The sequence below is a fragment of the Neomonachus schauinslandi genome, chromosome 12 (assembly GCF_002201575.2).
Source record: "Neomonachus schauinslandi chromosome 12, ASM220157v2, whole genome shotgun sequence".
In the NCBI taxonomy this organism is placed as follows: Eukaryota; Metazoa; Chordata; class Mammalia; order Carnivora; family Phocidae; genus Neomonachus; species Neomonachus schauinslandi.
The window spans coordinates 77,545,880-77,560,147 of NC_058414.1; the positions used below are offsets into that span (position 1 = coordinate 77,545,880).

Genomic DNA, 14,268 nt, shown 5'->3' on the forward strand with positions numbered 1-14,268 from the left:
TTCCTTCCTTCCTTCCTTCCTTCCTTCCTTTTCTTAAGATTTTATTTATTTGACAGAGAGAGACACAGTGAGAGAGGGAACACAAGCAGAGGGAGCGGGAGAGGGAGAAGCTTCCCAGGAATATTATGTTCATGTACAAGTAGAAGACATTTATTTTTCTCTCACAATAATAACTGTAAAACTTTGGTTTGGTTTTGTTTTATTTAGCTGGTTAAAAACTCTCTTGAAGGGGCACCTGGCTGGCTAAGTCAGAGGAGCTTGTGACTCTTGATCTTGGGGTCCTGAGTTTGACCCCCATGTTTGGTATAGAGATTGCTTAAATAAAACCTAAAAAATAACTATCTTGGGGTGCCTGAGTGACTCAGTCAGTTGAGCGTCTGCCTTCGGCTTGGGTCATGATCCCAGAGTCCTGGGATCTGGTCCCAGGTTGGGCTCCCTTATCAGCAGGGAGCCTGCTTCTCCCTCTCCCTCTGCCTGCCACTCCCCCTTTTTGTGCTCTCTCTCTCAAATAAAAAAATAAAATCTTTAAAAAAAGAACTATGTTGAAGATAATTCTTTTATTTATTTATTTATTTATTTATTTATTTATTTATTTATTTATTCCTTTGAGAGAGAGAGAGAGCGCACAAGCAGGGGGAGAGGCTGAGGGAGAGGGAGAAGCAGATTCCCCACTGAGCTGGGAGCCAGACATGAGTCTCGATCCAGGACCTGGAGATCATGACCTGAGCCGAAGGCAGACGCTTAACCATCTGAGCCACCCAGGGCCCCTGAAGATAATTCTACCCACATTCTATATTTAAGGCCTTGAATTTCCCTCTGATTTAGATGTATCCTAGAGGTTCCGAAATGTAGTCATTTTTCTAAATTTTTTTTTTTTTTTTTTGAGAGAGAGAATGGGCCAAGGAAAGACAGAGGGAGAGGGAGAGAGAGAATCTTAAGCAGGCTCCACGCTGGACGCAGGACTCAATCTCAGGTCCCTGAGATCATGACCTGAGCTGACATCAAGAGTCAGTCACTTAACCGAATGAGCCACCTGGTGCCCTAAACTTTATTTATTAAGTGTTAATCAGATAGAAAATAATAGGTATAAAATCTATTAGGAATTCATCATAACAAACATCTCTATAATAGGCTATTTTAACAAAAAGACCATAACTATTAGCATTGACACCTCCTGTGTATCCTACCTCATTTGCTTATTTCCTGCTCATGGGTAAGAGTTATTCCAATTTTTTTGTTCTTCATTTCTGGGTTTTATTGGTAGCTTTACCACAGATGATTTTACAATTTTTTATTAATGGATTCACATAGTGTGCATCCTTCAGTAACCTGCATATTTACTCAAATTGTGTTCCTGAGATTTATCCATGTTGTTACATATAGTAGTCATCCATTTATTTTCACTGCTGTATACTATTACATTATGCAAGCATACCACAATTTATGTATTTTCCTGTTAATAGACATTTGAGTTGTTCTCAACTTTTTATAATTATAACAGTGCAATTATGAAGACTTCTACCCTTGTACCTATATGTCCCTGGTACCATGTACAAGAAGTTCTCTAAGTTTCACAGCTAATGGAGGAATTTCAAGGTGATAGGAAAAGTGCATAGACAAATTTGCTAAATAATGCCAATGCGTCTTCTAAAGTGATTTCTAAAACTATTATGGGTTCCTTTCCCATCGAGAGCATATAGATGTTGTGGATGCTGTATGTGTTCACTATTCTTGCTATTGTAAAAATTTTAATTTGTCCAGTTGGTTAAATATGAAACTGGATCTCACTGGGGTGATAATTTGCATTTTGATGATTACTAAGAAGATTAAGCATCTTTTCACATATATATTAACACTTCTGGTTTCCTCCTTTGCAATTCCTTGTCAAGTTTTTGCTTGTTTTTCTATTAGTTTTATTTTGTCATTTCTTTTTAATTTACACGTTTCTTTATATATGTTGGATAGTATTAGTCAATTATGTGTGTTGAATGGTTTACCCATTTTATTCATTGCAAATACCTCCTGTAAACTCACAGTATATTCACAGGTTCCATTTTCTTACTATAATAGTTTAAAAATTCATGTGGCATGAAGGTAAATGAGGAATTTGGAGGATCCTCCAAATGGAGGATCCTCCAAATCCTCCATCTTCCATGGATGGAAGTGCTGGCAAAAAACACTAGGAACAAGACAGACAAATCCCTATACACGATAAATGTCTACTCCAGCAAAGACAACATGCTATCCTCCATGAGGAAGGAGTCCAATGTGATCAGTATATTGCCAGGTAGGCAGCTGGTCCTGTAATACCATACCAAAGGCTCTTCATTAGATCCTCTATTGGCAAGGATGTCATTCATCCATGAAAGCCACATCAGTCTTAGTGCCAGGGAAGTCCATTGAGCCCATACATAACTTTCACCCTTGTCATCAAGGCCACTTTGTTTATGAGCCCAGTGGGCAGGTATGGGATCACTGGGGAAAGAGGTAATCTTGTCTACCTGAAAATAATGACGTTTCATCACAGTTGTGGATTGTCCCAATCATATAGGACAGAAATATCCTCAGATGTAGGACCACTCAGAAAGGGCCATTCACATATCTGTTTTCCAGATCTCCTTTTCATAAATTTTCCCATCATGTTCCTTCTCAGTCCTTGACCATCTGGGTAAACAATTAGCTACTGATTAAAAATAAATGTATATCCATACTTCTTTCCATCTCTCCTTCAAATGGATAATCAAATATATTACTCAAAAGTTCTTTCCCAAGGGAGTATTTCCTTTACTTGTCCTCTATTTGGGATTATAATGTTCCAGGTTTCACTTCTGACTAGTGTCAGCATATCATGTGGAGCAATCTTTATACTAGGCTCATACTTTTCTTCCCTCAGTCAATTATTATAAAGAATGCCCCCCCCAAAAGGGCATTCTTTATAATAGTCTTATAGACTTGCAATTTCCTGCTCAACAAAGCCAGTCAACGTGATATAATCAATACAATGGATTGACATGATTTCCTGAGTGATAGTAAGACTCAAGTGTCTAGTAGTTCAGGATGTGCAGAGAGCATGAGAAATCACATAGCTCAGAGGTAAGACAGTATACTGCTGTCCTTTCCAAGTGAAAACAAATGGCTTCAGGCAGTCTTTACTCATCATTACAGAAGAAAGGAGCATTCAGTAGATAGATAGCAATATGCCAGCCCAAGGTACATGTTAATTTACTCCCGAAGACAGTCCATGGACAACAGCTATAATTAAGAACAGCCCCTGATTAAGTTTCATAATCCAAGTATCATTCTCCAAGATCAACAGTTGTTATAGAAATGCTTATATTCTTTATCTTTTATATGTTTGAGATTAATATTTAAAACTGCCCCCAAGATATCCAGGACTAAATATGGATTTTGAAACTAAGAAAAGTCATTTGTGGGGCGCCTGGGTGGCTCAGTTGGTTAAGCGACTGCCTTCGGCTCAGGTCATGATCCTGGAGTCCCTGGATCGAGTCCCGCATCAGGCTCCCTGCTTGGCAGGGAGTCTGCTTCGTCCTCTGACCCTATCCCCTCTCATGTGTTCTCTCTCTCTCATTCTCTCTCTCTCAAATAAATAAATAAAATCTTTAAAAAAAAAAAAAGAAAAGTCATTTGTTTCTTGAAAAAGCCTATATTTTAAGACTTGTCTCACCATAGATTCTGAAGATCAACTCTGAGACTCAAAGTAGAATGGTAACCTTTTTGTTCTAGAATTCTATTTTCTTTTATTCTCTAAGATATGTCTCTTCCCTATATATACAATGGAATATTATGCAGCCATCAAAAGGAATGAGATCTTGCCATTTGCAATGACGTGGATGGAACTGGAGGGTATTATGTTGAGTGAAATAAGTCAAACAGAGAAAGACATGTATCATATGATCTCACTGATATGAGGAATTCTTAATCTCAGGAAACAAACTGAGGGTTGCTGGAGTGGGGGGTGGGGTGGGAAGGATGGGGTGACTGGGTGATAGACACTGGGGAGGGTATGTGCTCTGGTAAGCGCTGTGAATTGTGCAAGACTGTTGAATCTCAGATCTGTACCTCTGAAACAAATAATGCAATATATGTTAAGAAACAAAAAAGAAGAAGAAGAAGAAGGTAGCGGGAGGGGAAGAATGAAGCGGGGGAAATCGGAGGGGTAGACGAACCATGAGAGACGATGGACTCTGAAAAACAAACAGGGTTCTAGAGGAGAGGGGGGTGGGAGGATGGGTTAGCCTGGTGGTGGGTATTGAGGAGGGCACGTTCTGCATGGAGCACTGGGTGTTATGCACAAACAATGAATCATGGAACACTTCATCTAAAACTAATGATGTAATGTATGGGGATTAACATAAGAATAAAAAAAAAATAGTAAAAAAAAAATACTCATCACTATTTAAAGGATATAAAAATTAATAATATAGTTACTTGTATTACACATCTAGCATACAATAAAAAATTAATACACATTGAAAGAAGCAAAAAAATGTGACATATGATTTGGAGAATAAGCTATAGAAACATATCCCAAGATGACAGAGATGTTGGCATTAGCAGGAAAGGACTCTGAAACAACTATTATAAAAGTCTTCAATAATTCAAAGGAAAATATTAGGCATAATGAGCAAATAGATGGGAAATCTCAGTAGAAAAGAACAGGATACTATAAAAGAAGAATAAATGGATATTCTAGAATTGAAATATATAATACCCGAAATAAAATATTCACTGAATGGGCTTAATAGCATATTGGACACTGCAGGAGAAAAACTGGTACTCTGGGCCACAATGTCATGGAGCATGAATTGGTACCCAAATGAATAGGTCAAATAAAGACACTGAATTGACCCCATCAAAACCTAATCTGAGGAATTAGAGCCTCTAAGATCAGTTTTCTCAATCTTGGCACTATTGGCATCTTGGACCAGATAATTTTTTGTTGTAGGGAAATGTCTCATGCATTTTTAGGATGTTCAGTGGCATCTGTGGCTTCTCCTCGGTTGTACTCCCTTCACAGTTGCAGAAACTGCAGTGTCCCCAGACATTGCCAAATGCCCTCTGGGAGAAAATTGCCCCCTAATTGAAACTATAGCTCTAAGTGAATGAAAAGAAATAGAACACTAGATCTCAGGCTACTCCAAAGATTACTCTTGTTATCTGAACACATAGCACTCTGTTCACACATAAACAACTTAAAATCATGGTTGACTTCTGTTTCCCCTGCTAGAATACAAATTCCAGGAAGATAAAATAATATGAGTCTTATGTCCTATTGCATATGTAAGCTGGTGCCCCTTGCACTTTGAATGAATCAATGAAATGATAAATGAATAATGAGTTTTAGTTCTGGTTTTCTTGGGACTCAGAGTGACTGTACAATGCTGAGATAGTTTCCCTTTTATGTATCGCCTTTCAATACACTCCTGCATATTGGGGCACCTGGGTAGCTCAGTTGGTTAAGCACCCAACTCTTGATTTCTGCTCAAGTCATGATCTCAGGGTCATGATCTCAGGGTTGTGAGATCGAGCCCCGAATAGGGCTCTGTGCTCAGCCAGGAGTCTGCTTGAGATTCTTTCCCTCTGCCCCTCCCCCTTCAGTTTATGGCCAATCTTATTGATCTGTACCTAAATTCACCTCCCTTCTCCTATATTATTTTTAAGCAAGTCCCAGACATATTATCATTTCACCCTTACATAATTGAATACATAGCTCTAAAAAACTATTTTTAAACAAAACCAAAATACTCTTTTCACATCTTAAAAAGTCAACATAATTCCTTAATTTCATTAAACATCCAGTGTTCAAATTTCCAGTAGTCTCAGGCGTCATAAGTGACTTTTATTTTTACAGTTCATTTGATTGATTTGGGATTGAAATGAGAGTCATACATAGCAATTGGTTATTCTGTTTTTATTTTATTTTAATTTTTTTTTTTAGGGAGGGCGGGGGCAGGGTGAGAGAAGAGAGAATCTTAAGCAGGCTCCATGCCCAGTGGGGAGCCCTGTGCGGGGCTGGATCTCACCACCCAGAGATCATGACCTGAGCTGAAATCCAGAATTGAACGCTTAACAGACTGAGCCACCCAGGCACCCCAGTTATTCTGTTTTTAAAATCTCTTTCAAATGATAGGTTTTCTTGTTCTCCCTGTCCTGGTCTCCCCCTCCTCCTTTTGCCCTGCCCTTCTTCCTCCCCTTTCTCTTCTTCCTCTTCCTCTCCATCTCCCCCTTCCTATTATTCATCAAAGAAATTGGGTTCCTTGTCCTATAGAGGTTTGTTCCAAACTCTCATTTTTGCTGAAATTTTAAAGATGCAAATCTTATTCAGAGATTTGTGTAAAAAAAAAAAAAGACATTTGTGGAATGTCTCACCTACTCCAGATTTGGTTCACATTTAACTGAAAAATTACATTTCTATGGTGGGTTATCAAAAGACATCACCAAATTTGTTACTGTGATTTGAGGGATCTCCATCAGGGGGGTCTGAACTTTTAGATTGTTTACACGCAAAATGTCTATATTATTGTTATCAAGAAGGACAGAGTTAAATCAAACTGAAGGTCTGTTCTTCCTTTCGTGATAGATTTCTAGTTCCACTTAGGAACTGATACGTGATGTTTTCTCTCCCCACTCCCACCTTTGTGCCCATGAGCAACATTTGTTTGTTTGACAGCAAAAGATTAGCCCTGGAGACTTGTATTGACAGAAATTTATTTCATCTTTATTTAGTAACTTGATCTCTATAAGACCAATAGCAATATGATTTCATTTGATACCAATGTCACCTCAAACTTGAACAGACAATATACATGGGTATTTGTAATAACTTTGTGCCCATTCAAGTGCATGACGGATTCTGACTTTTGCTTAAAGTTCATTATGAGCAACATGTCACAATACAAGCAGAAAAATATAATAACAGAGGCCAATTTTCCTGTCAAGGTCATTTAAACACCAGGCTTCCTCCTCTTGTCTATTGCCTGGAGTAAGATAACCTACCGTGGCTTGAACTGGCAATTGCTTCAGCGTGAAGAGTACACAAATGACCAGTGTGTTGATTAATATATCTTTACAATATTTGTTTTTAGTTAGTATGCCCTGGAGCTGGAATGAACATATGCATTGATTTCTAGAAACAATGAAATTCATAATAAGGTACCTTCTACTTACAAATATGGTTTATTTTTTGGTTTTTAATTAACCTAATGGAAGTATATAATTTCTTGTGTGAAAGTAATCTGTGGTTTGGCAAAAACAGCAAAAAAGCAATGTTTTATCTTGTTCAAAATCTTTTTCAGGACAAGTCAACAACTTCATATTCTTACCCACTGAAATTTAGGATTGTCTTTAATTTTCAGGCTTTTAAATCTGCACTGTTTGGTAACAGAGTAAGTCATGATTCGTTAAAACCATAAACTTGAAGTGTAACAAAAATCTACAAAGGCTTACAAACATTTTTGTTTCTTCCCCAATTTTGAATTTGACATAATTTATGTTTTATATTGTCTATTTGAGGATGAATACTTTACAAAGACAAAACATACCCATTACAGTTATAATTTAGTCAATGCTTTGAGTTGTCACCAATTCTAACAAAATTATGATTTCTGACACTGCTAACTACCACTAAGAAAAGAGGCGTCTATCAAATGGTGCACAGATTCTGGGAATCATAACTCCATTACACTTTTGGATTCATTTCTTCCACATTCATAAAGGAGCAAAGCCCTATAAAAAAAACTCATAAACCTTCAAACTTCACTAACAAGTAACTCCTTTGATGAAGCCCCTAAATAATGCTTTCATTTACTACTGGAAAAAATTGACACCTTAGTTCTAATCCTGCACAATAACTTGTTCTCAAACTAAAATTTTGAGTTTGAACAAATTAAATCCTTTGGGAAGAGATATTTGGAAATCAGGATTTGCATTGTGTTAAAATTGGTAGAAATTAACTACTTACATTATTAGTTCTGGACTATATTCTGATTTCCAAAACTGACCAAAACATAAAGCTTCAGATAAGTAACTTTCTAAAATTGGTCCTTGAAGACATATGGTCCATCTTTCTCTGTACCAAAAGTTAATTTCAACAGAGAGAGCTGAAGATAAGCCATTTTCCTCTGCACATAATCTGAATGTTGGCCACTCTTCCTTGTTAAACATGAGTAAGTTTGCTGGTAAAAAGGAGGTAGACTGGGACGAGCCAATTTGCTATGCATACTTTTATGGTACCTGTTTCATGAATGAACATAAACATTTATGTAAGCACATACAGACACACACATACAGGTTGGACAATTAAGGGGGAAAAAAGCACCTTTTAATATTTGTTGGAGGGGGCAGAATTGTAAGGTCTTCCATTGACTATTAGCTAAGTATTCCTCTTCATCAGTTTTTATCTGCCCACCCCCCACTTAATCTCTAAATTCATACTATCTTTAAGGAGATTCTCCTTGATGTTTAGTAGGCTCTAACAGCTTTGTCATAAACCAAAGTTCGTCGATAATTTGCCTCCTGACAAGTAGTTCTCTTGAGTGCTTATTTTAGAGAATTTCCTTCTGGCTTCTCCTACTTAATCACCACCACTTCAAGCTACTCAAACCTCTAAGCAGACAGACAACCGTTTCCTTTTGCCTGCCTTCTCTGGAACTATTGTACCATCCCAAATTAGACCTATACAGTCATTCCGGTTTACAGTAACAGACCCCCCCCCCCGCAGAACGCGCGCGCCAGTGCGCGCGCGCACACGCACACAGTCTCTCCCTCTCTCTCTCTTTCATTCATTCCACCTCTCCCCCCAACACACACACCCCCAAACCAATTCTATCTTTCCATAGAAGACTTCTTTTTTTCAATATTAAGTCCAAGCACACTAGCATGGGTTAAAAGGTGGGAATACCACATACAAGCACTTCCTCACTGTAAGTACTTTATGGTTTAGTAATTTTCCTCAACAATGTTCAACTTGCTTTTCACCAGTAAAATCGTGTCACCTTGAAAGTGTGCAAGAATTACATCCTGGAGTTTTGAGAATAAGTTCAAATACTTATTGAGGATAAGTTCACAAAGCAAAGGCCATTTTCTGCCCTTTAAAATGACCCCTGACCTCATTATGTTTACTCAATGAGAACAGATGCTTTCAAGATCCGCTCAAGCCACCTCCAAAAGGTGGTTACCCATCAACTACGACATTTCCAGAAACTCCCTCTGTGGCGTGGGCAGCTGGGAGGGGACGTAGCCAGCGCCCGGGACGAGAGTTTTCAATCAGCGGCGATATTCAGGGAGACGCCGCACTTCCGCCAGCCGCGTCGATTCAGAATCCACCCAACTATGGAATTCCAAAGTCTCCCTCTCTTTCTGAGTCAAATCTAACATGGATCTGGTTGCAGCAAAGGATAAGATGGGGTGTGGGGATGTTAAGAAAAGAGAAACGTGGGGATTCGATCGTTGGGCCTGGCCTTAGAAGGCCCAGTGCGCGAGGGCGATGGGATGGCGAGGGGTGTGCGTCCTGGGGTAAGAGCCGGGGGCGGTTAGACCCCACGTCGGCGCGTGGAATCAGTAATTCCCTGTTCTCCGAACACTCCGCTGCAACTCCGCACCCCGCGTCTTGGGCTTCCCCAACCCGAAAGGGGCCCCGATTACACATGGCGTGGATCTCCAGCGGGGGCCGCTCACCCCCTCGCCCTCGGTCCTCTCCGGGGAGGTGGCCTCCCTGCCCTTTGGGCCGCTGAGGAGCCCCTCAGGCCGGGGGCTCACAGCGCCCCGCGTCAGTCTTTCCCTGCCTTGAATGCGGATTCTGATTCCCAAGGAAATCGCCGCCGTGCCCCTGCGGTGCCCCCTGCCCATCTTCGTCCTTCGTCCCGCCTTTGGCTGATGGCGCCACCATTTCCCGGAGCGCCGCGAGACGAGCAATAGCGAGGCGGGACAGCAAATTTTAGACTCGTTCCCCGCGCCTCTCTCCTGCATCTGTCGGGGCGCTCCAAGAGTTGGCGACGCTGCTCTGCCCCAGGCGCAGGAAGGAAGTCTCGGGTTCTCTGCAGCCTGCGCCCGCCGTGTGGAACTGCGGTGAATTGTCCGCGGCAGCCAAGCCTGCCGGGAGCGCCGGGCCGAGGGAGGGGCCGAGACGCACCCAGCGGGCTGGCAGGGGTGCGGGGACCGCGGTGGCGAGGCGGGGACCCCTGCGGCCCGCTTTCTCCAGCAGCTCTCCCCGGATGTGGTCCCGCTGCTGTGGGATGGCTGCGCTGCGAGTTTGTCTGGCAGCTTCTACTGAGCAGCTAATAGTATAACAACCCGGCTTTGATAAATCTGAACTAATTACCCCTCTTAATTAAAGTCTTTAGCAGTTGTTTCACTGTTTTGGCAAGAAAACAGGAGAGACTTGCAGTTAGAAAACACCAGAGCCCGAGCTCACAGCGGAGCTGCTGATTAACACTTGAAGCATTTCAAGGACCTGGCACCCGCCACACTTTGGTTTTCATCCATGTTTCCTCCTTGAATGGAAGTATATTCGTCTATAAACATATACACACACATAAAAACACAGAGGCTCTTTTTGCCAGCTGTGTACAAATCAGTATGTGCCTTCAGGATGCAAACAACAGATACCCTTCTGGATGGTATTGTCCTAAAGCATGATTGGTATATTACACACCTCTCCTAGATATGTTGTTTCCATTTAACTGAGCGCTACAAACGTATCAGATGGCCCCGGACAAAGACATGTTTCTGTTGGAAAACTCCACATCTTCTGTCTCTGAACTTTGTCAAATTTCATTACTTTACCAAAGTTATAACTGTTTAGAGAGACTATCGTTTGTTCTTGGTGAATTTTTCAGATTAAACATTAGGTGATATTAACCCAGGGTTGGGCTTTTAAAGAATATGGAAGGATGAGGTTGTCAGAATAGTGATATCTAGCTGAATAATATGAACAGAACCTTGAAGTTTGTTGATTAAATAAGCATGTTCCAAGTATTTATTTCCAACAGTCAATGAATCAATTTCCACGTGCAAGAATCAAAACCGAAATTCAAATTCATCCATAGTGAACCACCTTTCTCTAATGTGTATGTGTGTGTATGTGATCACGAATGTGGAACGTGCTTTACAGGCACACACATCTATGCGTGTATATATAACATACACACAGTGTCTCGTTACCTCAGGGAAAGAGGAAATGATAGTAAACGATCGGCAGGCATCATGAGATAGCAGAATAACACAGTGGAAATATATACAATAATAAAATTAAAATGGTGCAACATTCCCGGGTAGGATAATACAGACCTCAATAAATACAGCAGAATTTTGTTTTTAAAAACAAAACAAAACAAACACCATCTCTCCACCCAAGAGGAAGTCTTTCCAAATTAAAAAAAAAAATCAGAAACAAAACCCCAAATTTTCTCATAATTGTTAGTGCCTATATAGGATATAATACACAAAACCATTTAGCAGGTGCATGCAAGAGGCGAAAGGCTGGGAAATGCAGAGGCTTCTGATCAGCTCTAACATATGGGGCCCAATATGCCCTGGGGTCTGGAGACAAGCTTGGATCTGCAGGACCCAGCTCTATTCCCCCGTTGCCTCAGTAGTGGGGACCCGAAAGGGGCTGGGAAGGGACTTTGGCCTTGATCACTGATGGGCCGGGTGGAGCCCGGGCTGCAGGGGCCCAGGGGGTGGCAGTGGGGGTGGCGGAGGCGGCAAGGTCGCAGGTGGCATCTGCTGAAGAGGGGGCGACGGGTCCATGCCGGGCTCCCCAGCAGACGTGCGGGCCAGCCCCAGACTGCTGTCGTGCAGCTTGCGAACGTGCTTTTTGAGGTCAAAGTTCCTGCAGAAGCCCTTGCCACACGTGGGACAGGTGAAGGGCTTCTTGTCGTTGTGAGTGTGCATGTGGAAGGTGAGATTGTAAACCTGGTGGAAAGCCTTGTTGCAGATATTGCACTTGAACTGCTTCTCCCCACTGTGGGTCAACTTGTGGTTTTTGTAATTCCCTGAAACAGACAAATGACAGGGACGTGGATCTGAAAAGAGAGCTTGAAAAGAGAGGAGTGGACTACTGGAAAGCAAGTGGAAGAGCTGGGAGAGCTCGGAGAGCAGGTGCAGGACTGCGCTCAGTGCCTACACTTCTCTCCCCCAAGTTTATTTGTAAATACCAACAATGAGGCTGTTCCCTCCACACTTGAAAACACATTTATCAATCCAATTTTATAAAACTAGAACAAGCAGTTGGGAAATACCCCCTCAGTATATAAACCATGTCTTTCTCTAATACTTATCAGACGCACCGGTAGGAGGTTGGAATGTCAACATATGTCCAGTAACTAGCTGCACTTTAAAAAATCGTTTGTTTGTTTTTTCCTAAAATACCTGGAAAAGATTAGAACTTTCAGTAAGACTACCATGAAAGGCAACACCTCCTGGGTTCTATACCTTTTTGATGAAATCCTTTGCCACAGAATTCACACACAAACGGTTTGTAGCCTGCGTGTATTCGGGTATGTGTGTTTAAAGTGGAACTTCTATTAAATGCTTTGCCACACTGGTTACATTTGTGAGGTTTTTCCTATGAGAAAGGGAAGAAAAGTGGGAAGTTAGGGTATTTTGTTATTAAGGGGAGTCCTGCAAACTCAAAAACACAGTAATTCTGTCTCTCATGCTTTTAAGCAGAACAAAGGCAAGAACATGGCATTTCCCCCTGTCCAGCTAGCACATTTCAAACTTACGCTGAAGAGTAAGAGTTTAGCGCTATTTTTCTACAAACCGTTTGGAAGTAAATCAGGTGAAATTGAGACAGACAAACACACACCTGGGTGTGAATGATCTTGTGCCTGCACAGGGTGCTGGCTTGCCGGAAGCCCTTTCCACACACTTTGCAAACGAAGGGTCTAGCTCCTGTGTGCACTGGCATGTGACGAGTTAAGTTATAGTGTGCGTTAAAGACCTTAAAGTTAAACACAGGGAGAACAGGTTAGCCCAACAAGCACTTTGAGATCAAACCCGGTGCGGGGAGGGGGGTGGTAAGGAAATAACCTTATAGCAAATGCACACAAATAATAGCAAAATAAAATGAAATTTGAAAGTAGGGAAGGAAAGAGGGAGGCAGGCAGGCAGGCAGGCAGGAAGGAAGGAAGGGTGAGAGGAAGGGAGGGAGACCTCCCTTCTACATAGTACTTGCCTTTCCACACACTTCGCAAGTGAAAACCTTGGGCTTGGTATTAGGAGAGCCTCGGCTGAAGTCAGAGGTTTTGAATGCGATTTTTTCCGACAGAAGCTGGGCGCTTTCTTTCATATAATGCTGCAGTTGAGCCTGGGACAAGTCTTTGAAAGCTACTCCCGAGGGGTACTTCTCCACCGCCGGGACCACCAGTTTATTCCTTTCAGCTAAATACGTTTTTGGCTGAGGGTGCAGAGGGGAACTGAGGAAGTAGGAGGCCACCGGGTGGATGTTAACGCCGGCCGCCGGGTGGCAGGGGCCGTCACCTCGATTCAGGTAGCACAGGGCTCCCATGGCGTGGAAGGAAGAATGGTTGACCACACGCGGCCTTACCAGCTTGTACTGCTGCAGCGGCAGCGCGTCGCGGGCCAGGTCGCCCTTGAGACTGAGCGCGCAGTTGAGCAGGTCGCTGCAGCTGAACGCGGGCGCTGCGGCCGCCGCGGTCGGGGCCGCCGGAGCCTCCAGACTCGCCTTCCGCGGCTCCGAGCCAGTCATTCCTGCCTTGGAGCTCGTGTCGTACGTCACAGGCACGAAAGGGATCATGCAGGGGATCGACGAGTTAAGATGCAGGGAGTGCTTGGGGTCCCCCTTGGGCACGGCTCCCTGCAGGAAGTGGGGGACCGGCAGGGCCTTGGGCTCGGGGGTGCGCGCCATGATTCGTTCGATGGAGAAAGCCAAGGGTTTGGAGGTGCTCATCATGTTGCCCCGGGCCGGAGCAGTAGCTAACATTTTGGCAGTCGCGTTGTGGCAGGTACTGTCCATGACTGAGTCGCCAGCGTCCGTCAGCCGGGGCCAGGCTGCGCCGTCGTCCTTGTTCCCTGCTTGTCACAGACCTGCGGAGAGGAGGACGGGCACCATCACCACCAGCAGCCTCCTCCTCCTCCTCCCCAGCATCACCAGCCGAACCTGCCTGCCCAGCCCAATGGACTCCTGCCAGCCCATCGCAGAGTTCTTGGCGCACCAATGACTCGAGGACAATCACTACTTATTTCTATCAATAGAAAGTGTTGTGTCAATAACGCAGCCAAGAT

The 14,268-nt window shown here is 42.8% G+C and overlaps 1 protein-coding gene across 2 annotated transcripts; it reads right to left on the bottom strand.

Annotated features, from left to right (window-relative positions):
* Positions 1-11,655: 11,655 nt before the first annotated feature.
* Positions 11,656-13,999, bottom strand: FEZF1 (FEZ family zinc finger 1). 2 transcript variants are annotated; one of them, XM_021699402.1, is made up of 5 exons: positions 13,571-13,999; positions 13,199-13,420; positions 12,830-12,964; positions 12,454-12,586; positions 11,656-12,014 (listed from the first exon to the last, which is right to left on the bottom strand). In XM_021699402.1, the coding sequence occupies exons 1-5, from the start codon at positions 13,997-13,999 to the stop codon at positions 11,656-11,658; spliced, it is 1,278 nt and encodes a 425-aa protein (XP_021555077.1). The 2 variants fall into 2 exon arrangements, with proteins under 2 accessions (XP_021555077.1, XP_021555076.1); XM_021699401.1 differs by having other exon boundaries at positions 13,199-13,999.
* Positions 14,000-14,268: the final 269 nt, after the last annotated feature.